The sequence below is a fragment of the Somniosus microcephalus genome, chromosome 3 (genome assembly GCF_052327205.1).
Source record: "Somniosus microcephalus isolate GS21.2 chromosome 3, FLI_Smic_1.0, whole genome shotgun sequence".
Taxonomy (NCBI): domain Eukaryota; kingdom Metazoa; phylum Chordata; class Chondrichthyes; order Squaliformes; family Somniosidae; genus Somniosus; species Somniosus microcephalus.
Window position 1 is genome coordinate 106,593,643 of NC_140989.1, and position 14,953 is coordinate 106,608,595.

Below are 14,953 nucleotides of genomic sequence, written 5' to 3' on the forward strand. Positions count from 1 at the left end.
CCATTCAACAATATATCCCAGTCTGACAATTTGGGGGAAATTTTAATTCCCCCATGATGGGCTGAAGAGGGTCGAGGGGTAAAAATTTTAAATCTCATAATGTGCCGGTTGCAATTTTTACAGCGGCAATTTGCCAGTGGCATGTCTGAGTCCCATCATGGAGAGGCAGAAAAATGTATTATAATATTTAAATCAGGTACCCACAGTGTGGTTGGGAGCCTGATTTAAAATTTAACGCTGGGCGGCTGGGTTTCCCAGAGCTCATGAAACCAGGCAGCGAAATAGAGACGTGAGCAGCCGGATCAAGCAGGTAAGTGCTTTTTAAAGCACTGCTTGTGAGCCAGGAGGGGCAGATGTGCTCACCCCGGCCCACAAGGAAATCATCTGCTGTGATCGGCCAACCCTCACTCTAAGCCTTTTGCACTGTGATATTTCCCTCCCAACCCTCTCTCCCTCTCGATTGCCGATCCAACCCCACCCCCGACCCACTTCTGTCTCTTTCCTGGTTGCCGGGGACCATCCTCAACTGCGCCTTCTGCCGCTGGCTTGCCCGCCCAGCAGTCAGCCTGCCTCGCAATCTGGCCGGCTGTCAAGTAAAAAAATGATAATGAGGTCCTGCCGTTTAATTCGGCAGGACCTCCACGTTTTTGGGTTTCCCCCCGGCAACCGTGCTCCCCCATTCCCTTGAAAATATCAGGGCCTACACCTTTCATTAGTGCTCAGTTTCCTATTTTAAACCAACTTTTCATCCTGTCCCATGCTCTATTCCAACAGTTTCATGTGAAATGTTATCCAAAAGATTTCTAACAGTACAAATAAACTATGTCATTGGGAATTTCATTATTAACTTCATCTGTAATGTCATCAATGAAGCCAAAGTGATTTGTCAGGCATTTTCCCTTCTAAAACTATGGTTTATTTTACCCGATTTTGGTGTTAGGTCTTCAGTTGCCTAATTCAAATTTGCCAGCTTTACAAAATATACTGCACTGACTACCAAGCCAATGTTTAATAATAAGGATATTTTACTATGTCATATATTATTGTATCAAACAATTTATTTATCAAATCAAAAATATTAATCACTTACTTGGATACATCCAGCAGAAAATCATTCAATTCAGTCTGCTTGGCAAGACCTTTGGAGACCTGAAAAAGGAGGTTTCATATCAGGGCAATATTTTAAAAGGGCTTTTGCCCCCAATTAGCTCAGTTAAGAGTGTGCATTTGTGAGTGAGTATGTGGCTGCGATTCTGCTGGCGTCAGAGGGTGGGTTTGGAGGCAGGCCAAAGGTTAAAATCGTTTTGATTGACGGCGGGTTGCGATCCCGCTGTCAATCCGCCTCCAAACAACTATCCCAAGTGTCGGGTCCCCAATTTGCGAATGGACCCGACACCTAGCAGCGGGAAGAGGATTAATGTCAATTACCTGCCTATTAACAGGTAGTTGCCAGTTGTTAACAGCCTATTTTTGAATTTTGCCGCTTCTGGCTCGGGTTTCCCGATGTCCGGACACCACGCCAGATAAGTGTGGCATGTTGTGAGTCTGCTGTAATGTTTCTGGATTGATGACAGCTGCAGAAGTAGTGTGAAGGATCCAATGTTGCACATGGTGGGTCTCAGAGGAAAGAGCATGTTGGGAACTGCATTTTTAATACATTTACACTTTTCTTTAAGTTACAAGTTTTTAAATCCATGTCCAGTGCCACCTCATTGGGAGAACCTCTCTCACCAGTGACAGATCGCTTCTGCCACCTCACGTGCAGCTGCCATCTATTCCAGCCTCTGGAGGGAGTCATTGGAGAGCCTGGGTGCAAGAGGTCACCTTTGTGCAGTGATTGTCAGTGTTTACAGCACCTCAATTCTGTCAAACACTGAGAAATCAACTGTCAAAATAAAATTGTTGCATGGTCCCTTTAAGGAAACCGGCAGATGATGCGTCATCAAATGACGTCATCTGACCCGCTTCCTCTTAATTGGCCGGCAAGCCCACAGGGCGGGCTCAACAAGGTCAATCAAGGCAAAATCACGTCTGTGGGCCGGATGCAGCTGGGGGCGGGACTGGTAGCCGGAAACCACCTGATCCGCGCTCAACCCGCCTCCATTGTTAAAATCGCGGCCTGTGTGTGGGTGTGTGTGAGAGAGTGCGTGTGTATGCATGAGTGTGTGAGTGTAAGAGTGTATGTCAGTGTGTGCGTGAGTGTGTGCGTGTGAGTGTGCATGTGAGAGAGAGATTTTAAAGTTTAAAGCCATCAAACCATTAGTCATAGCATGTTTAAGAAAATTGTAGGTTTCAGTGAGGAGAAATTTAAAAAAAGGAACGCTTAAAAAAAATCAGAAAAAAGCACCAAAAATTTAACTTTGTATCTAAAATTTTAGGTTTAAATTTACAGCCCGTTTAGAACTGGCATAAAATTAGGAAATTCGCCGAGCTGCGTTTTTGCATGGGTTGTTAATGAGTAGAAGAGGTTTTGCAGACTTGCCGTAAAAGATCGAGGAAATGCGGATGTAGTTTAAAAATGAGCATGTCAACTACGCCCAGATTTCCTTGATGTTTTGCACTGAGAATCAGCATTACGACATGCTTATGCTGTTATTTTCAGGAAATTCTGAGCTATAGAATGCTACAGCACAGAAACATCCAGCCCACCAAGTCTGTACCAATGCTGCTCTCCACATGAGCCACTTGGTCTAATCACACCTTCTCAAGGGCAACGAGGGATGGGCAATAAATGCTGGCCTTGCCAGTGACTCCCAGATCCCATAAATGAATAAAAAAAACACTCTCCTGCTTACTTCCCATATGCTTCAATATTCCTCTTTTTCACACAACTAACTCCCTTTTAAAATAATTTATAGACTGCTTTAACAATGATGTGTGGCAGAGAAATCTGCATTCGAATCATCCTCTGTGCTAAGAATTTTTTTTGTCTGTTACCAGGAGAGGGTGTACTGGAGTAGAGATTGTTGATTTTGCACAGGGGCATGTTGGTGCAATGGGGAAATATATGGCTAAGCATTAAAGTTATTTGAAGTCTTAAGTATATGATAACACTTCATTTTAGGTGCAGTCAGATGAGTGAATAACTGTCATGGCAGCCATATACCATGGACTCAACCAGATATTACGTTGCAGAGCTGGTTTTGTGAACCAGGCCCCGGTGATATGGTTCTGGAATCCTACTGGTTGAACGGAAATTTGAAGGGGCAGTGGTAATTAAACAATGGGCCAGAAATTCGGGTCCCCACGGGTGAGTACGCGCTGGGTACTCACACGTAGGCCCAACGAAAGTGCCGGTTTCATGCATGCACTGCGCATGCGCTGGAAACGGGAACTTCCGTTCGCTTGAAGGAAGGGGTTCACAGGTCGAACGCTAGTGCCGGAGAGGCAGCGCGTACACCTGGAACTTCTGTTTTTTTTACAGGTTTCTCCGGGAGGGTAAGTCTCTAGCAGCTGCGCGTTTAAAAAGCAGTCGCAAGGCCTGCTTTTAACAAGGTAAGTGGTGAATTAAGTAAAATTAAAACATTTTTTCCACAGGTTTATTATTTTTAATTACTTTAAAGAAAGGTAAGTTTATTTTTAGCCCCGTTAAAAAGTGTAATTAATTTTTTCAAAAATTTAAATTGTTTAAAATAGTTATTTTATGTAATTTATAGTTATTTTAAAAATGTGATGTTTTTAAAAAAATGTATTTGAAGCTTTAGTTAGGTTTTGGGGCCGATCTCTATTCATAGATTTGACAGGTCTTCCTGTCAAATCTATGAATAGAGATTCCCTGCTACGATTGGCTCTCCATGTCCCACGTGATCCCAGGGGCCGCTTCGAACTAACTGCACCCCTGGGATACGCAAGCACTGCGCGCCGGCAGCTGGAGGAGGCCCAGGATCGGAATCCCACGCGGGCCCACAGCACAACGGCAGGCACGCTGGGTAAGTGCAGATCGGGGGCTTGCACCCGCGGGAAGCCTCCAACCCGAATTTCTGGCCCATTACTTCAGAAAAAAATATTTCACACATTAAAATGATTGTTTTGAATTAATAATTTAACCTAGGATGCATTATTACTGGTTATACAAGATGCTAGGTGGGCAACCCCTACTTTGTCAGCAATGCAAGTTCTTTTTTTTAACCCCAAACTGGATTAGTTTACTTTAAACCATCAACCTTGGTAATTGTTTCATTTATTTTTAAATAATCTACTTAATTTTTTGGGGGAGATTCAATGATCTTCTCCTGATTTTTCAATGCTTTATAACATCATGCATTCTGCTCTGCAATCTATTCTTACTAAGTCTGTCAAAATTGCCAAATACTAAATAAATGATCTAGAAAACGTATTTTTCAATTCAAAGCTGCTGTTCAAACAGAACTTGTGTTAGGTTCTGTGGTTTACATTAGCCAACATAACTTTCTCATGGTTACAACACTCCCGATCTATTCCATATTTTGTTTTCTTACAAGGATATTTTAAGTATTGAAAAAAAGTACAATATTGCAGATGCTGGAAATCTGTAAAATTAGAAAACGCTGAAATCATACCTGGACTTGATGTATTGCCACCAATGCCCACGCTAAACCTGCAGTGGCAATCTGGAACAAAGAATACAAAAGAAGAACACATATGATCTGACTAAACTAGGATAATTTTTCCACCCCATTCTCCAATTTTCACCCCTCTTGTTCTGAAGGCACCGACTTTTGTTTTGGTATGGTTCAATGAGCAAGTGGCCATTTTCCATGTGTGAACCGTGACCATGAATGATGGAAGGCTATTTGACCACGGGGGACATAACCAAGCCTGATCCTGTCTTCACCCAATGTCCACTCTTACTATTTCTTTTGGATATTGGTTAGCCGCAGAAACCCTTGTTGAATTATTCACTTCCTAGCTCAAGGACACAATACAATAATACAATACAATACAAATCGCTTTATTGGCATGATAAGGTACATCTTATGTTGCCAAAGCATCAAAATACATTTATGGTTGAACACATAAACGCGGTTCCATTCATACAGTGTATAAACAGGTATATCCCTGAGTTTATAAATATATTTTCGCCTTGTTTATATATACTCTTGTCTTAGTTTACTGGTTGTCCCTCTGTTCATGGCAAGCTGTAACATAGTGTGCCGCCAGTGTTACACAGCTTCTCTCCTCCCCCAGTAGGAATGGGAGTTTTTGGTTGTCAGTCAGATTTCTGAATTCAGGGCATATTTGTGAGAATTTTTGATAGAAATTCTCTCTGATGCCCTGATATTTTCCACAGGCTGTGAGGAAGTGCATCTCTGTCTCAACTACTCCCTGACTGCAGTGAGAGCATATCCTGTCTTCTCTTGGCAGCCTGGTCTGCCTGTGTCTGCCTTTTTCGATCGCTAGGCTATGTTCGCTAAGTCTGTACCTTGTCAAGGTTCTTCTCAGTTTGTTATCCTTTACCATGGTCAGGTAATCAGCTATGTTGTATTGTCTGTTTAGGGCCAAGTAGCAATTGAGTTTGCTTTGGGTTTTTGTTGTTTCTGCCCAATATGACAGATATTTTTCCTTTTGCTTAGCAACGATTGTGTTGGGTCGAATTCTTTGTGTTACCCTGTCACTGTCCTGGGGCTGGTTATTGTTAGTATTGTTATTAGTTACTTTATTGAGTCCCAGGACTAGTTGACTGAGGGTATTCTTCTTTATGGTCAGCTCTTGGCATTTCAGGGCGTCGTAGTGATAGCATTGGGGGTTGCTCATTTGTAGGTGATTCCAAAATTTGGTGGCTCTTTTTTGGATAGTGATTATTAATGGGTATTGGCCTAGTTCCGCCCTGCATGCGTTGTTTACTGTTTTCCTTTGAGTCCGGAGGATACTTTTACAGAATTCCGCATGTAGGATCTCAATTGGGTGTTTGTCCCATTTTGCAAAATCTTGTTGTGTTAGTGGTCCCCAGACCTCACTGCCATAGAGTGCAATTGGTTCAATTACTGATTTGAAAATTTTGAGCCAAATGCTAATTGGGATTTCTATTTGGATTGATTTTTTGATGGCATAGAAAGCCCTTCTTGCTTTCTCTTTCAGTTCATTCACAGCCAGTTTGAAGTTTCCCGTAGAACTGATTTTTAAGCCCAAGTATGTGTAGTGAGTGGTTTGTTCAATTTTGGTTGTTCCTACTGCGAAATTTATTGTGGGTCCATGTTGTTTGGATCTTTGCTGGAACACAAGGACTTTGGTTTTTTGGGGATTTATTGTCAGGGCCCAAGTCTGGCAGAATGACTCCAGCAGGTCCAGGTTCTGCTGTAGACCCTCCTTAGTTGGTGACAGCAGAACCAGGTCATCGGCATAGAGGAGGAATTTAACCTTGGATTCATATAGGGTGAGGCCGGGTGCTGTAGATTGTTCAAGTAGTTTTGCCAATCCATTTATGTAAATATTAAAGAGTGTCGGTGAGATTGGCGAGCCCTGCGTCACCCCCCGCCCCTGTGGGAAGTATTTTGTTTGTTTGTCTCCAATTTTAACTGCACATTTATTGTTTGTATACATTGATTTAATTACATCATATGTTTTACCTCCTACCCCGCTTTCGATAAGTTTCAGGAATAAACCGTCATGCCAGATGGAGTCGAAAGCCTTCTGGAAATCTACAAAGCATGCGTAGATTTTGCTTTTGTTATGGTGAACGTGTTTGTCAATTAGGGTCTGTAGGGTGAAGATATGATCGGATGTTCTATAGTTTGGCAGGAATCCAATTTGGCTTTTACTCAAGACATTGTGCTCTTCAAGGAAGTTTATAAGTCTTTTGTTTATGATGCTACAGAATACCTTCCCCAGGTTACTGTTTACACAGATGCCTCGATAGTTGTTTGGGTCGATTTTGTCCCCACTTTTGTATATGGGTGTTATGAGTCCTTTGTTCCAGATGTCAGGGAAATAACCGACACTCAGAACCAAGTTGAAGAGTTTTAGGATAGCCAGTTTCAGTTTGTCGTCTGCGTGTTTAATCATCTCGTTTAGTATGCCGTCTGTCCCGCAAGCTTTTCCTGGTCGCAGGTCCTTGAGTTTTTCAAGAAGTTCTTTTTCTGTTATTATGGCGTCTAGCGGGTTTTGGTTATCTTTTATGGCCATTTCAAGCTTTTCAAGTTTTTTGCGTATTTGGTGTTGCTCTGGTCCTAGTGTGTTTTTCTGGTATAATTTTTCAAAGTGGTTTACCCATGTGTCCCCATTTTGAATGGACAAATCGTCGTGTTGTTTTTTGTGTAGTGTTTTCAAGTTGTCCCAGAAACAATTCGACTCAATGGATTCCTCCATGGAGCTGAGTGTATTCTTAATAAATTGCTCTTTTTTGGTCCTGAGTGTGTTTCTGTATTGTGTTAGCGTCTGACAATAAGTAAGGCGTAATTCCTCGTTTTCTGGATGTCTGTGTTTTTGGTTTGATAGTTTTCTAAGTTTTTTCCTCATGTTATGGCAATCATGGTCAAACCATTTTTCATAGTTTTTTGTTTTGGGTTTGTTCTTGCGAGCTTTCAAGTTTGCATTTGTTGCCAAATTATCAAAAATATTGTTTAGTTTACTAACTGCCCGGTTTACGCCTTCTTTATTGTGAGTGTATATGTTATCCAGAAAGGCGTCTAAGAGAGCTTGAGTTGATGCATTGCTAATTGTTTTCTGGTATTTTTCCGTGTCGTTTTTGGCCCATCTGTACGATTTTTTGGTGTTGTACAGTTTACTGGGTTGTGTTTCTATGTTGTTTGTTTCTGTCTTTTTGAGAAACATAGTAATTTGACTGTGATCTGACAGTGTTGTTTGTGGTTTGACTGTGAATGCTCTGAAAGAGGATGGGTCCAAGTCTGTAATCATATAGTCTACTGTGCTGCAGCCAAGAGGTGAGCAGTAGGTCGATCTTCCTAGGAGGTCTCCTATGAACCTACCATTGACAATGTACAGACCCAGGTTTCGACAGAGCTGTAGTAGCTGTTTACCGTTGGTATTTGACTGCTTGTCGCAGTTATGCCTGTATGGAAGGGAAGGGATGTCAAAGTGGTTATTCCCGAATACGTAATTGTTTCCCTGATTATTGGTGAAGTCTGGTTCTTCGCCCGTTCTTGAATTGAAGTCCCCACAGATCAACACGTTCCCCTGGGCCTGGTATTGGATAATTTCCCCCTCCATGTTGGAGAAGGTGTCCTCTTTGTAGTACGGGGAATCGATTGGAGGGATATAAAGTGCGCAAATGTAAACATCTTGGGTGTTTGAGATAATCTCCCTCTCAAGTTTGAGCCACATATGGTTTTCGCCCTTTTTTATAAATTTGATGTAATTCTTAAGTTCTGTTTTAAACCAGATCAGTATGCCTCCGGAGTCTCTGCCTTGGGTTACACTTGGTAATTTATTGGAGGGGACCACTAGCTCAGTGTACCCTTGGGGACAGCCGGTGTGTCCTTTTCCTTTATACCAAGTTTCCTGTAAAATGATAATATCTAGATCTTTAGTTTCCTCTATGAACTCTGGGGTCCTACTCTTCACTTCTCGCAGTGAAGAGCGTAGACCTTGGATATTCCAGGTCGAAATATATAAGGATTTCATGTTAAGTTTTATCTTTTTCTATGATAGGTTAAAGAGTGGTACGTGTTTGTCGTGTCTAAGTGTGGGGAAAAAAAAGATCACCCCAGTTGTCTACAAAAGTTAATACAATTTGGTTACAGTTCTTTCTATTAATTAGTCCTTGATCCATAAGGCGGAAGTAGATGCTGCTGCACATCTGCTTATTGTCTCTTAATGGATTGTTTCTGTCTGAGGTATTGCGTACGTCCTGTGCATCTCTCCCTCTGTCTGGCTGGTAGCGGTCCTATTCCCCTGTGGGACAGGAGTGGTGCAGGTCTGATAATGTTGTTTTGCATGGGGATCCTCTCTGGTCTCGGTTGGTGTGGTGGTGGTCTTTGTAGTGTTCCTGATATGTACCCCGCTGATCTCTGGTGGTCGGGGGGGGGGTCCTCTTGGAGTCTGGGTATGGACCCGGTTAAAAGCGACGTCCTTCAGGGCTTTAGCAAAGATCGATATTTTTTGCCTTTGGATGTGGACGTGGTCGTAAAGACATTCTTCATCGAGGGTGGGGTGTTGGGCCAGGTGTACGTTGTGGTTTGATTCGCATTCTGTTGCTATGCTGGCATTTATCTCATGAATTGTGTTGTTGTTGAAGTCTGTTCTCGGCAATATTGTGGAAACAGTGATTCTAGTGTTTGGAAATGTACTGCTTGCCTTCCTAATCATTGCTCTGAGCGATGTTGCTACCTCTTTCTGTTTGGCCTTTAGGTCATTTGTGCCCGTGTGTATTATTATGTGTTGGGGGGAGCCTAATCTGGCTTTGGTCAGCCATCCCATGGCTCTGTCTGTTGTTGGGCACCAAATCTTTTCTACTTTACTTCTAGGGAAGAGCTTTTTCTCCCATAGAAATTTCCCATTTGAGTCTATGAGTATTACGACGTCAGCCTTGTTTGTGTTTACTGTCTGGTGGCTTTCGCCTGGACTCATAGTGTGTGTGCTGGGCTGGGGTGTCTGGTGTGTGCGTACCTCTTGTGAGCGGCTCGCTTGTGGTTCCATGGTGGTGGGGGAAGATTGCGAGTCAGCATGCTGGTCGGTCTGTGTGGCACCCCTTGTATTGTGTGTCTGTTGCTTTTGTTCCGTGTGGGAGTGCAGCCGTTCCGTCCGGCTCTGTCTTGTCTTATCTCTAGTCTCTGGTTGCTGGTCTAATGGTGTTTTCTCTCCTCTATGGCTCTCTTCTTTTTCCTGCAGCTCTTTCACCTGATTCTTAAGTAGATTCACCTGGTTATCAAGTCTATTCAGCTCTCTCTTGTGTCTCTCCCTCTCCTGCTTTTGTTTGTCATTCAATTTGAGGACCTCCTCTCTAAGTTTAACCATCTCTATCTCTAATTGATAAAATTTATCTTTTGGTTGTATCTGGCTGTGTGATCCCGGGGTATGTGTCTGGTCGGCCCTGGAAGGCTCACTCACTTCCTGGCTAAGCTGGTCGGCCCTGGAAGGCTCACTCACTTCCTGGCTATGCTGCTCTTCTCTTGGTGGGCTGGGAATGGTAGGGGAACTATGTGTGGCTTCCTCCGTGGTAGTTATGCTGGGGTTTGTCAGTTGTATCGTGTGGCTGTGGTTCCCCGGGGTTAGTGTCTGGTTTGAACTGTGTGGCTCGTTCATCCCTTGACCATGCAGATTTTCTCCTGGTAAGTTGTCAATGTTGGGGGGAGTGCGGGCCACTCTGGGGCTGTTCATTCCCCTCGTAGTTGATCTTTTCAGTGTCCTGAAGGCCGTTGCAAATTTGTCGAGGTTGCCTTGCACTAATATTGTTCCGGTATTGTACGCGTTGACAGTCGTGATTGAACTGTCTCCTGGTGTGTTAATTTTCATTATGGACCCATTTGCGGTATTTTTTAGCTTAACACTGGTATAGTGTGATTTTATTGCTCTGATCCAAGCCGCTGGCTGATCTGAGTAGAATATGAGGTTACTTTTTGTCCCATTGTTGTAACAGTCAGTAAAGAGAGTTTCTGGTTTTTCTCTCATCTGAGCATGCTTGATCGTTTTTATAGCTTTTTTTGTGGTGTTGGGGGGAATCTGGAAGCGGGGCTGTTGTGGATCTTCTGATTCGCTCATTTTTGGTAAAGTATTGTTGATCTTAGAATAAGCTTTTCTGGGGCCCCGGGTTTGGTGTTACCCTCTCCCTGTTCGCGAACTTTCCCGGTCCCCCTCTCCGACCCCGTGGTCCCTGGGCCTCGGCTCCTGGGTTCACCCTTCTCAGGTCTGAGTCTGTGAGCCACTGTTTCCCGGTGCCTTCGGGCTGTTCCCCTCCCCCTCAGAGGTCTCTGGGCCTCTGTTTCGGCCTGGCTCCTCGGGCCTTTCCCTGGGCCTCCCTCCCTGGGCCCTGTACTCACGGTCTTGGTTGCGAGCCTTCTGGTTGCTCTCCTTCTCCTCAGAGGTCTCTGTGCCTGCTGGCCTGGCTCCTCGGGCCTTTCCCGTGCTGGATTGTTGGGCTGTGGCCCGAGTCCCCTAGGCTGTGCTGATTGCTGGATTTCCGGGTTGCGTTCCGAATCTCCTCGGCTGTGCCGATTTCTGCGATGCGGCCCGAGTCCTCTCCGCTGTGCCGATTGCCGGGCTGCGTTCCGGATCTCCTCGGCTGTGCCGATTTCTGGGATGCGGCCCGAGTCCTCTCCGCTGTGCCCGTTGCCGGGCTGCGTTCCGATTTCTGGGATGCGGCCCGAGTCCCCTCGGCTGTGCCGGTTGCTGGACCGCTGGGCTGCGGCCCGAGTCACCTCGCCTCCTCGAACTCGGTCCCGATGCCGCCGACTCAACCACCGCTGCTGAAGCCCCGTGTGGCTGCCGTTCACTGGTTTGTGTAGTTCTTCTCTTGTTTCTTTTTTTTTTTTTGCTTTGGCTTTTTTTTTTCCTCTATTTTCCTCTGGGTTTTTTTTTTCTTTGGTAGTCTTTCTGGCGGTCTTTTCCTTCTCTACTTTGTCTAGACTAATCTAAACTTAAACTAACCTAAACTAAACTAACTTAACGAGAACTAAATTTAATTTTAAAACCTTTTTAAAAATTGAAATGAAATGAAACTTTTTTTTCCCCACTTTAGACACTAAAAACACTAAAATCTCAGCAGCCCATCTTCAGCATGTGTATTCACTCCGTCTGCCCCCACACAATGACCAATTGTAGTGTCTTTGCCACCACTCCTGCTGAGATTAGCTAACTCAGTATACATCTGTTATTTTCCTGGTACAAATGGCTCACTAGCATGTTTACCCACTCAGTCATCAGTGGAACTCCCACCCCATATTACTTGAATCTTTATCTCACAGACGTTGCAATAAGTTTTACATTCTCAGCAGGACCTCAAAGGTTGTAATCTCTGGATTACTCCCGGTGCCACGTGCTAATGAGTATAGGAATAGGAGGATAGAGCAGATGAATGTGTGGCTAAAGAGTTGGTGCAGGAGGGAGGGCTTTAGTTTCCTGGATCACCGGGCCTGCTTCTGGGGAAGGTGGGACCTGTACAAGTCGGACGGGTTGCACCTGAACCGGAACGGGACCAACATCCTTGCAGGGAGGTTTGCTAGTACTGTTGGGGGGGGGTTTTAAACTAACTTGGCAGGGGGATCGGATACGGAGTGGAGCTATAGTAGGGGGTGATGCACAGCCAAATATAGAGGACAAAACAAGTCAGCTTGGAAGGCAGAGCAAATATGTAACGGCACAAGGGAGTATGGCAAGGCTGGATGGCATTTATTTTAATGCAAAGAGTCTTGTGAGTAAGGCAGATGAATTGAAGATGTGATGAACACTTGGGAGTATGATATTGTTGCTATCACAGAGACATGGAGGGGCAGGACTGGCAGCTCAATATTCCGGGGTATAGAATCTTCAGGCGAGACAGGGGGGGGGTGTAAAAGAGGAGGGGGTGTCGCAATATTAATCAAGGAGTCAATTACTACTGTAAGGAGGGATGATATCTTAGCAGGTTCCTCTAATGAAGCCATATGGATAGAACTTAAAACAAAAAGGGGCAAGCACTTTGCTCGGAGTGTACTATAGGCCCCCCAGTCAGTCAGGGGGGAGATAGAGGAACAGATATGTAGGTAAATCTCAGAGAAGTGTAGAAATAATAGGGTAATAATAGTAGGGGATTTCAACTTCCCCAATATTAACTGGGATAGTCAGAGTATGAAAGGCTTAGAGGGTGCGGAATTCTTAAAGTGCATCCAGAGAGCTTTTTGAGCCAGCATGTAGAAAGTCCTACAAGAGAGGGGGCGGTACTGGACCTAATTCTAGGGAATGTAGCCAGGCAAGTGGTAGAAGTGTCAGTAGGAGAGCATTTTGGTGACAGTGACCATAATTCGGTGAGATTTAAGGTAGTCATGGAAAAGAACAAAGATGGACTGGAAATAAAGGTTCTAAATTGGGGGAAGGCCGATTTTAATATAATGAGGCAGGATCTGGCCAAAGTGGACTGGGATCAGCTACTTGTAGGCAAATCCACATCAGAGCAGTGGGAGTCTTTCAGAAAGGAAATAGAGAGAGTACAACGCCAACATGTTCCCGTAAAGGTCAAGGGTGGGACCAACAAGCCCAGGGAACCCTGGATGTCAAGGGATATACAAGAATAGATTAGGAAAATAAGGGAGGCAATTGGCAGATACAAAGGACTAAAAACAGTGGAAGCCCTAGAGGAGTATAGAAAGTGCAGGGGGGTATTTAAAAAAATAAATTAGGAGAGCAAAGAGGGGGCATGAAAAACACTGGCGGGCAAATTAAAGGAAAATCCCAAGGTGTTTTATAAGTATACTAGCTGGGGGTGCCCGGCGGTGCCGGGGCTTTTTTCGAGGGCATGTTGTTGTGGGAAGAGAGAGAGAGAGCGACTGGAGGGGGGGGGGGAGAGAGAGAGAGCGACTGGGGGGGGGGGAAAAGAGAGAGAGAGAGCGACTGGGGGGGGAAGAGAGAGCGCGATTGGGGGGGAAGAGAGAGCGCGACTGGGGGGGGGAAGAGAGAGCGCGACTGGGGGGGGAAAGAGAGAGCGCGACTGGGGGGGAGAGAGAGCGCGACTGGGGGGGGAAGAGAGAGCGCGACTGGGGGGGAAGAGAGAGAGCGACTGGGGGGGAAGAGAGAGAGCGACTGGGGGGGAAGAGAGAGAGTGACTGGGAGGGAAGAGAGAGCGCGACTGGGGGGAGAGAGAGCACGACTAGGGGGGAAGAGAGAGAGCGACTGGGGGGGAAGAGAGAGAGCGACTGGGTGGGGAAGAGAGAGAGCGACTGGGGGGAAGAGAGAGAGCGACTGGGGGGGAAGAGAGAGAGGACTGGGGGGAAGAGAGAGCGACTGGGGGGAAGAGAGAGAGCGACTGGGGGGGAAGAGAGAGAGCGACTGGGGGTGAAGAGAGAGAGCGACTGGGGGGGAAGAGAGAGGGCGACTGGAGGGAAGAGAGAGAGCGACTGGAGGGAAGAGAGAGAGCGGACTGGGAGGAAGAGAGAGAGCGACTGGGGGAAGAGAGAGAGCGACTGGGGGGGAAGAGAGAGAGCGACTGGGGGGGAAGAGAGAGAGCGACTGGGGGGAAGAGATGAGAGCGACTGGCGGGAAGAGAGAGAGCGACTGGGGGGAAGAGAGAGAGCGACTGGGGGGGAAGAGAGAGCGACTGGGGGGGAAGAGAGAGCGACTGGGGGGGAAGAGAGAGAGCGACTGGGGGGGAAGAGAGAGAGCGACTGGGGGGAAGAGAGAGGCGACTGGGGGGGAAGAGAGAGCGCGACTGGGGGGAAGAGAGAGCGCGACTGGGGGGAGAGAGAGCGGACTGGGGGGAAGAGAGAGCCGCGACTGGGGGGGAAGAGAGAGCGCGACTGGGGGGGAAGAGAGAGAGCGACTGGGGGGGAAGAGAGAGAGCGACTGGGGGGGGAAGAGAGAGCGCGACTGGGGGGAAGAGAGAGCGCGACTGGGGGGGAAGAGAGAGCGCGACTGGGGGGGAAGAGAGAGAGCGACTGGGGGGGAAGAGAGAGAGCGACTGGGGGGGGAAGAGAGAGAGCGACTGGGGGGGGAAGAGAGAGAGCGACTGGGGGGGGAAGAGAGAGAGCGACTGGGGGGAAGAGAGAGAGCGACTGGGGGGGAAGAGAGAGCGCGACTGGGGGGGAAGAGAGAGCGCCACTGGGGGGGAAGAGAGAGCGCGACTGCGGGGGGAAGAGAGAGCGAGACTGGGGGGGAAGAGAGAGCGAGACTGGGGGGGAAGAGAGAGCGCGACTGGGGGGGAAGAGAGAGAGCGACTGGGGGAAGAGAGAGAGCGACTGGGGGTGAAGAGAGAGAGCGACTGGGGGGGGAAGAGAGAGAGCGACTGGGGGGAAGAGAGAGAGCGACGGGGGGGAAGAGAGAGCGACTGGGGGGGAAGAGAGAGCGGGGGGAAGAGAGAGCGACTGGGGGGAAGAGAGAGCGGACTGGGGGG

The 14,953-nt window shown here is 46.6% G+C and overlaps 1 protein-coding gene across 2 annotated transcripts in view; it reads right to left on the reverse strand.

Annotated features, from left to right (window-relative positions):
- pde10a (phosphodiesterase 10A) overlaps positions 1-14,953 on the reverse strand; it is an 899,745-nt gene that overhangs the window by 464,320 nt on the left and 420,472 nt on the right. For both annotated transcript variants that reach the window (XM_085981463.1, XM_085981462.1), the window contains exons 8-9: positions 4,539-4,589; positions 1,091-1,149 (exon numbers count right to left, since the gene is read on the reverse strand). In XM_085981463.1, the coding sequence (XP_085837589.1) occupies positions 1,091-1,149; positions 4,539-4,589 (110 nt within the window). The remainder of the gene's footprint in view (positions 1-1,090; positions 1,150-4,538; positions 4,590-14,953) is intronic.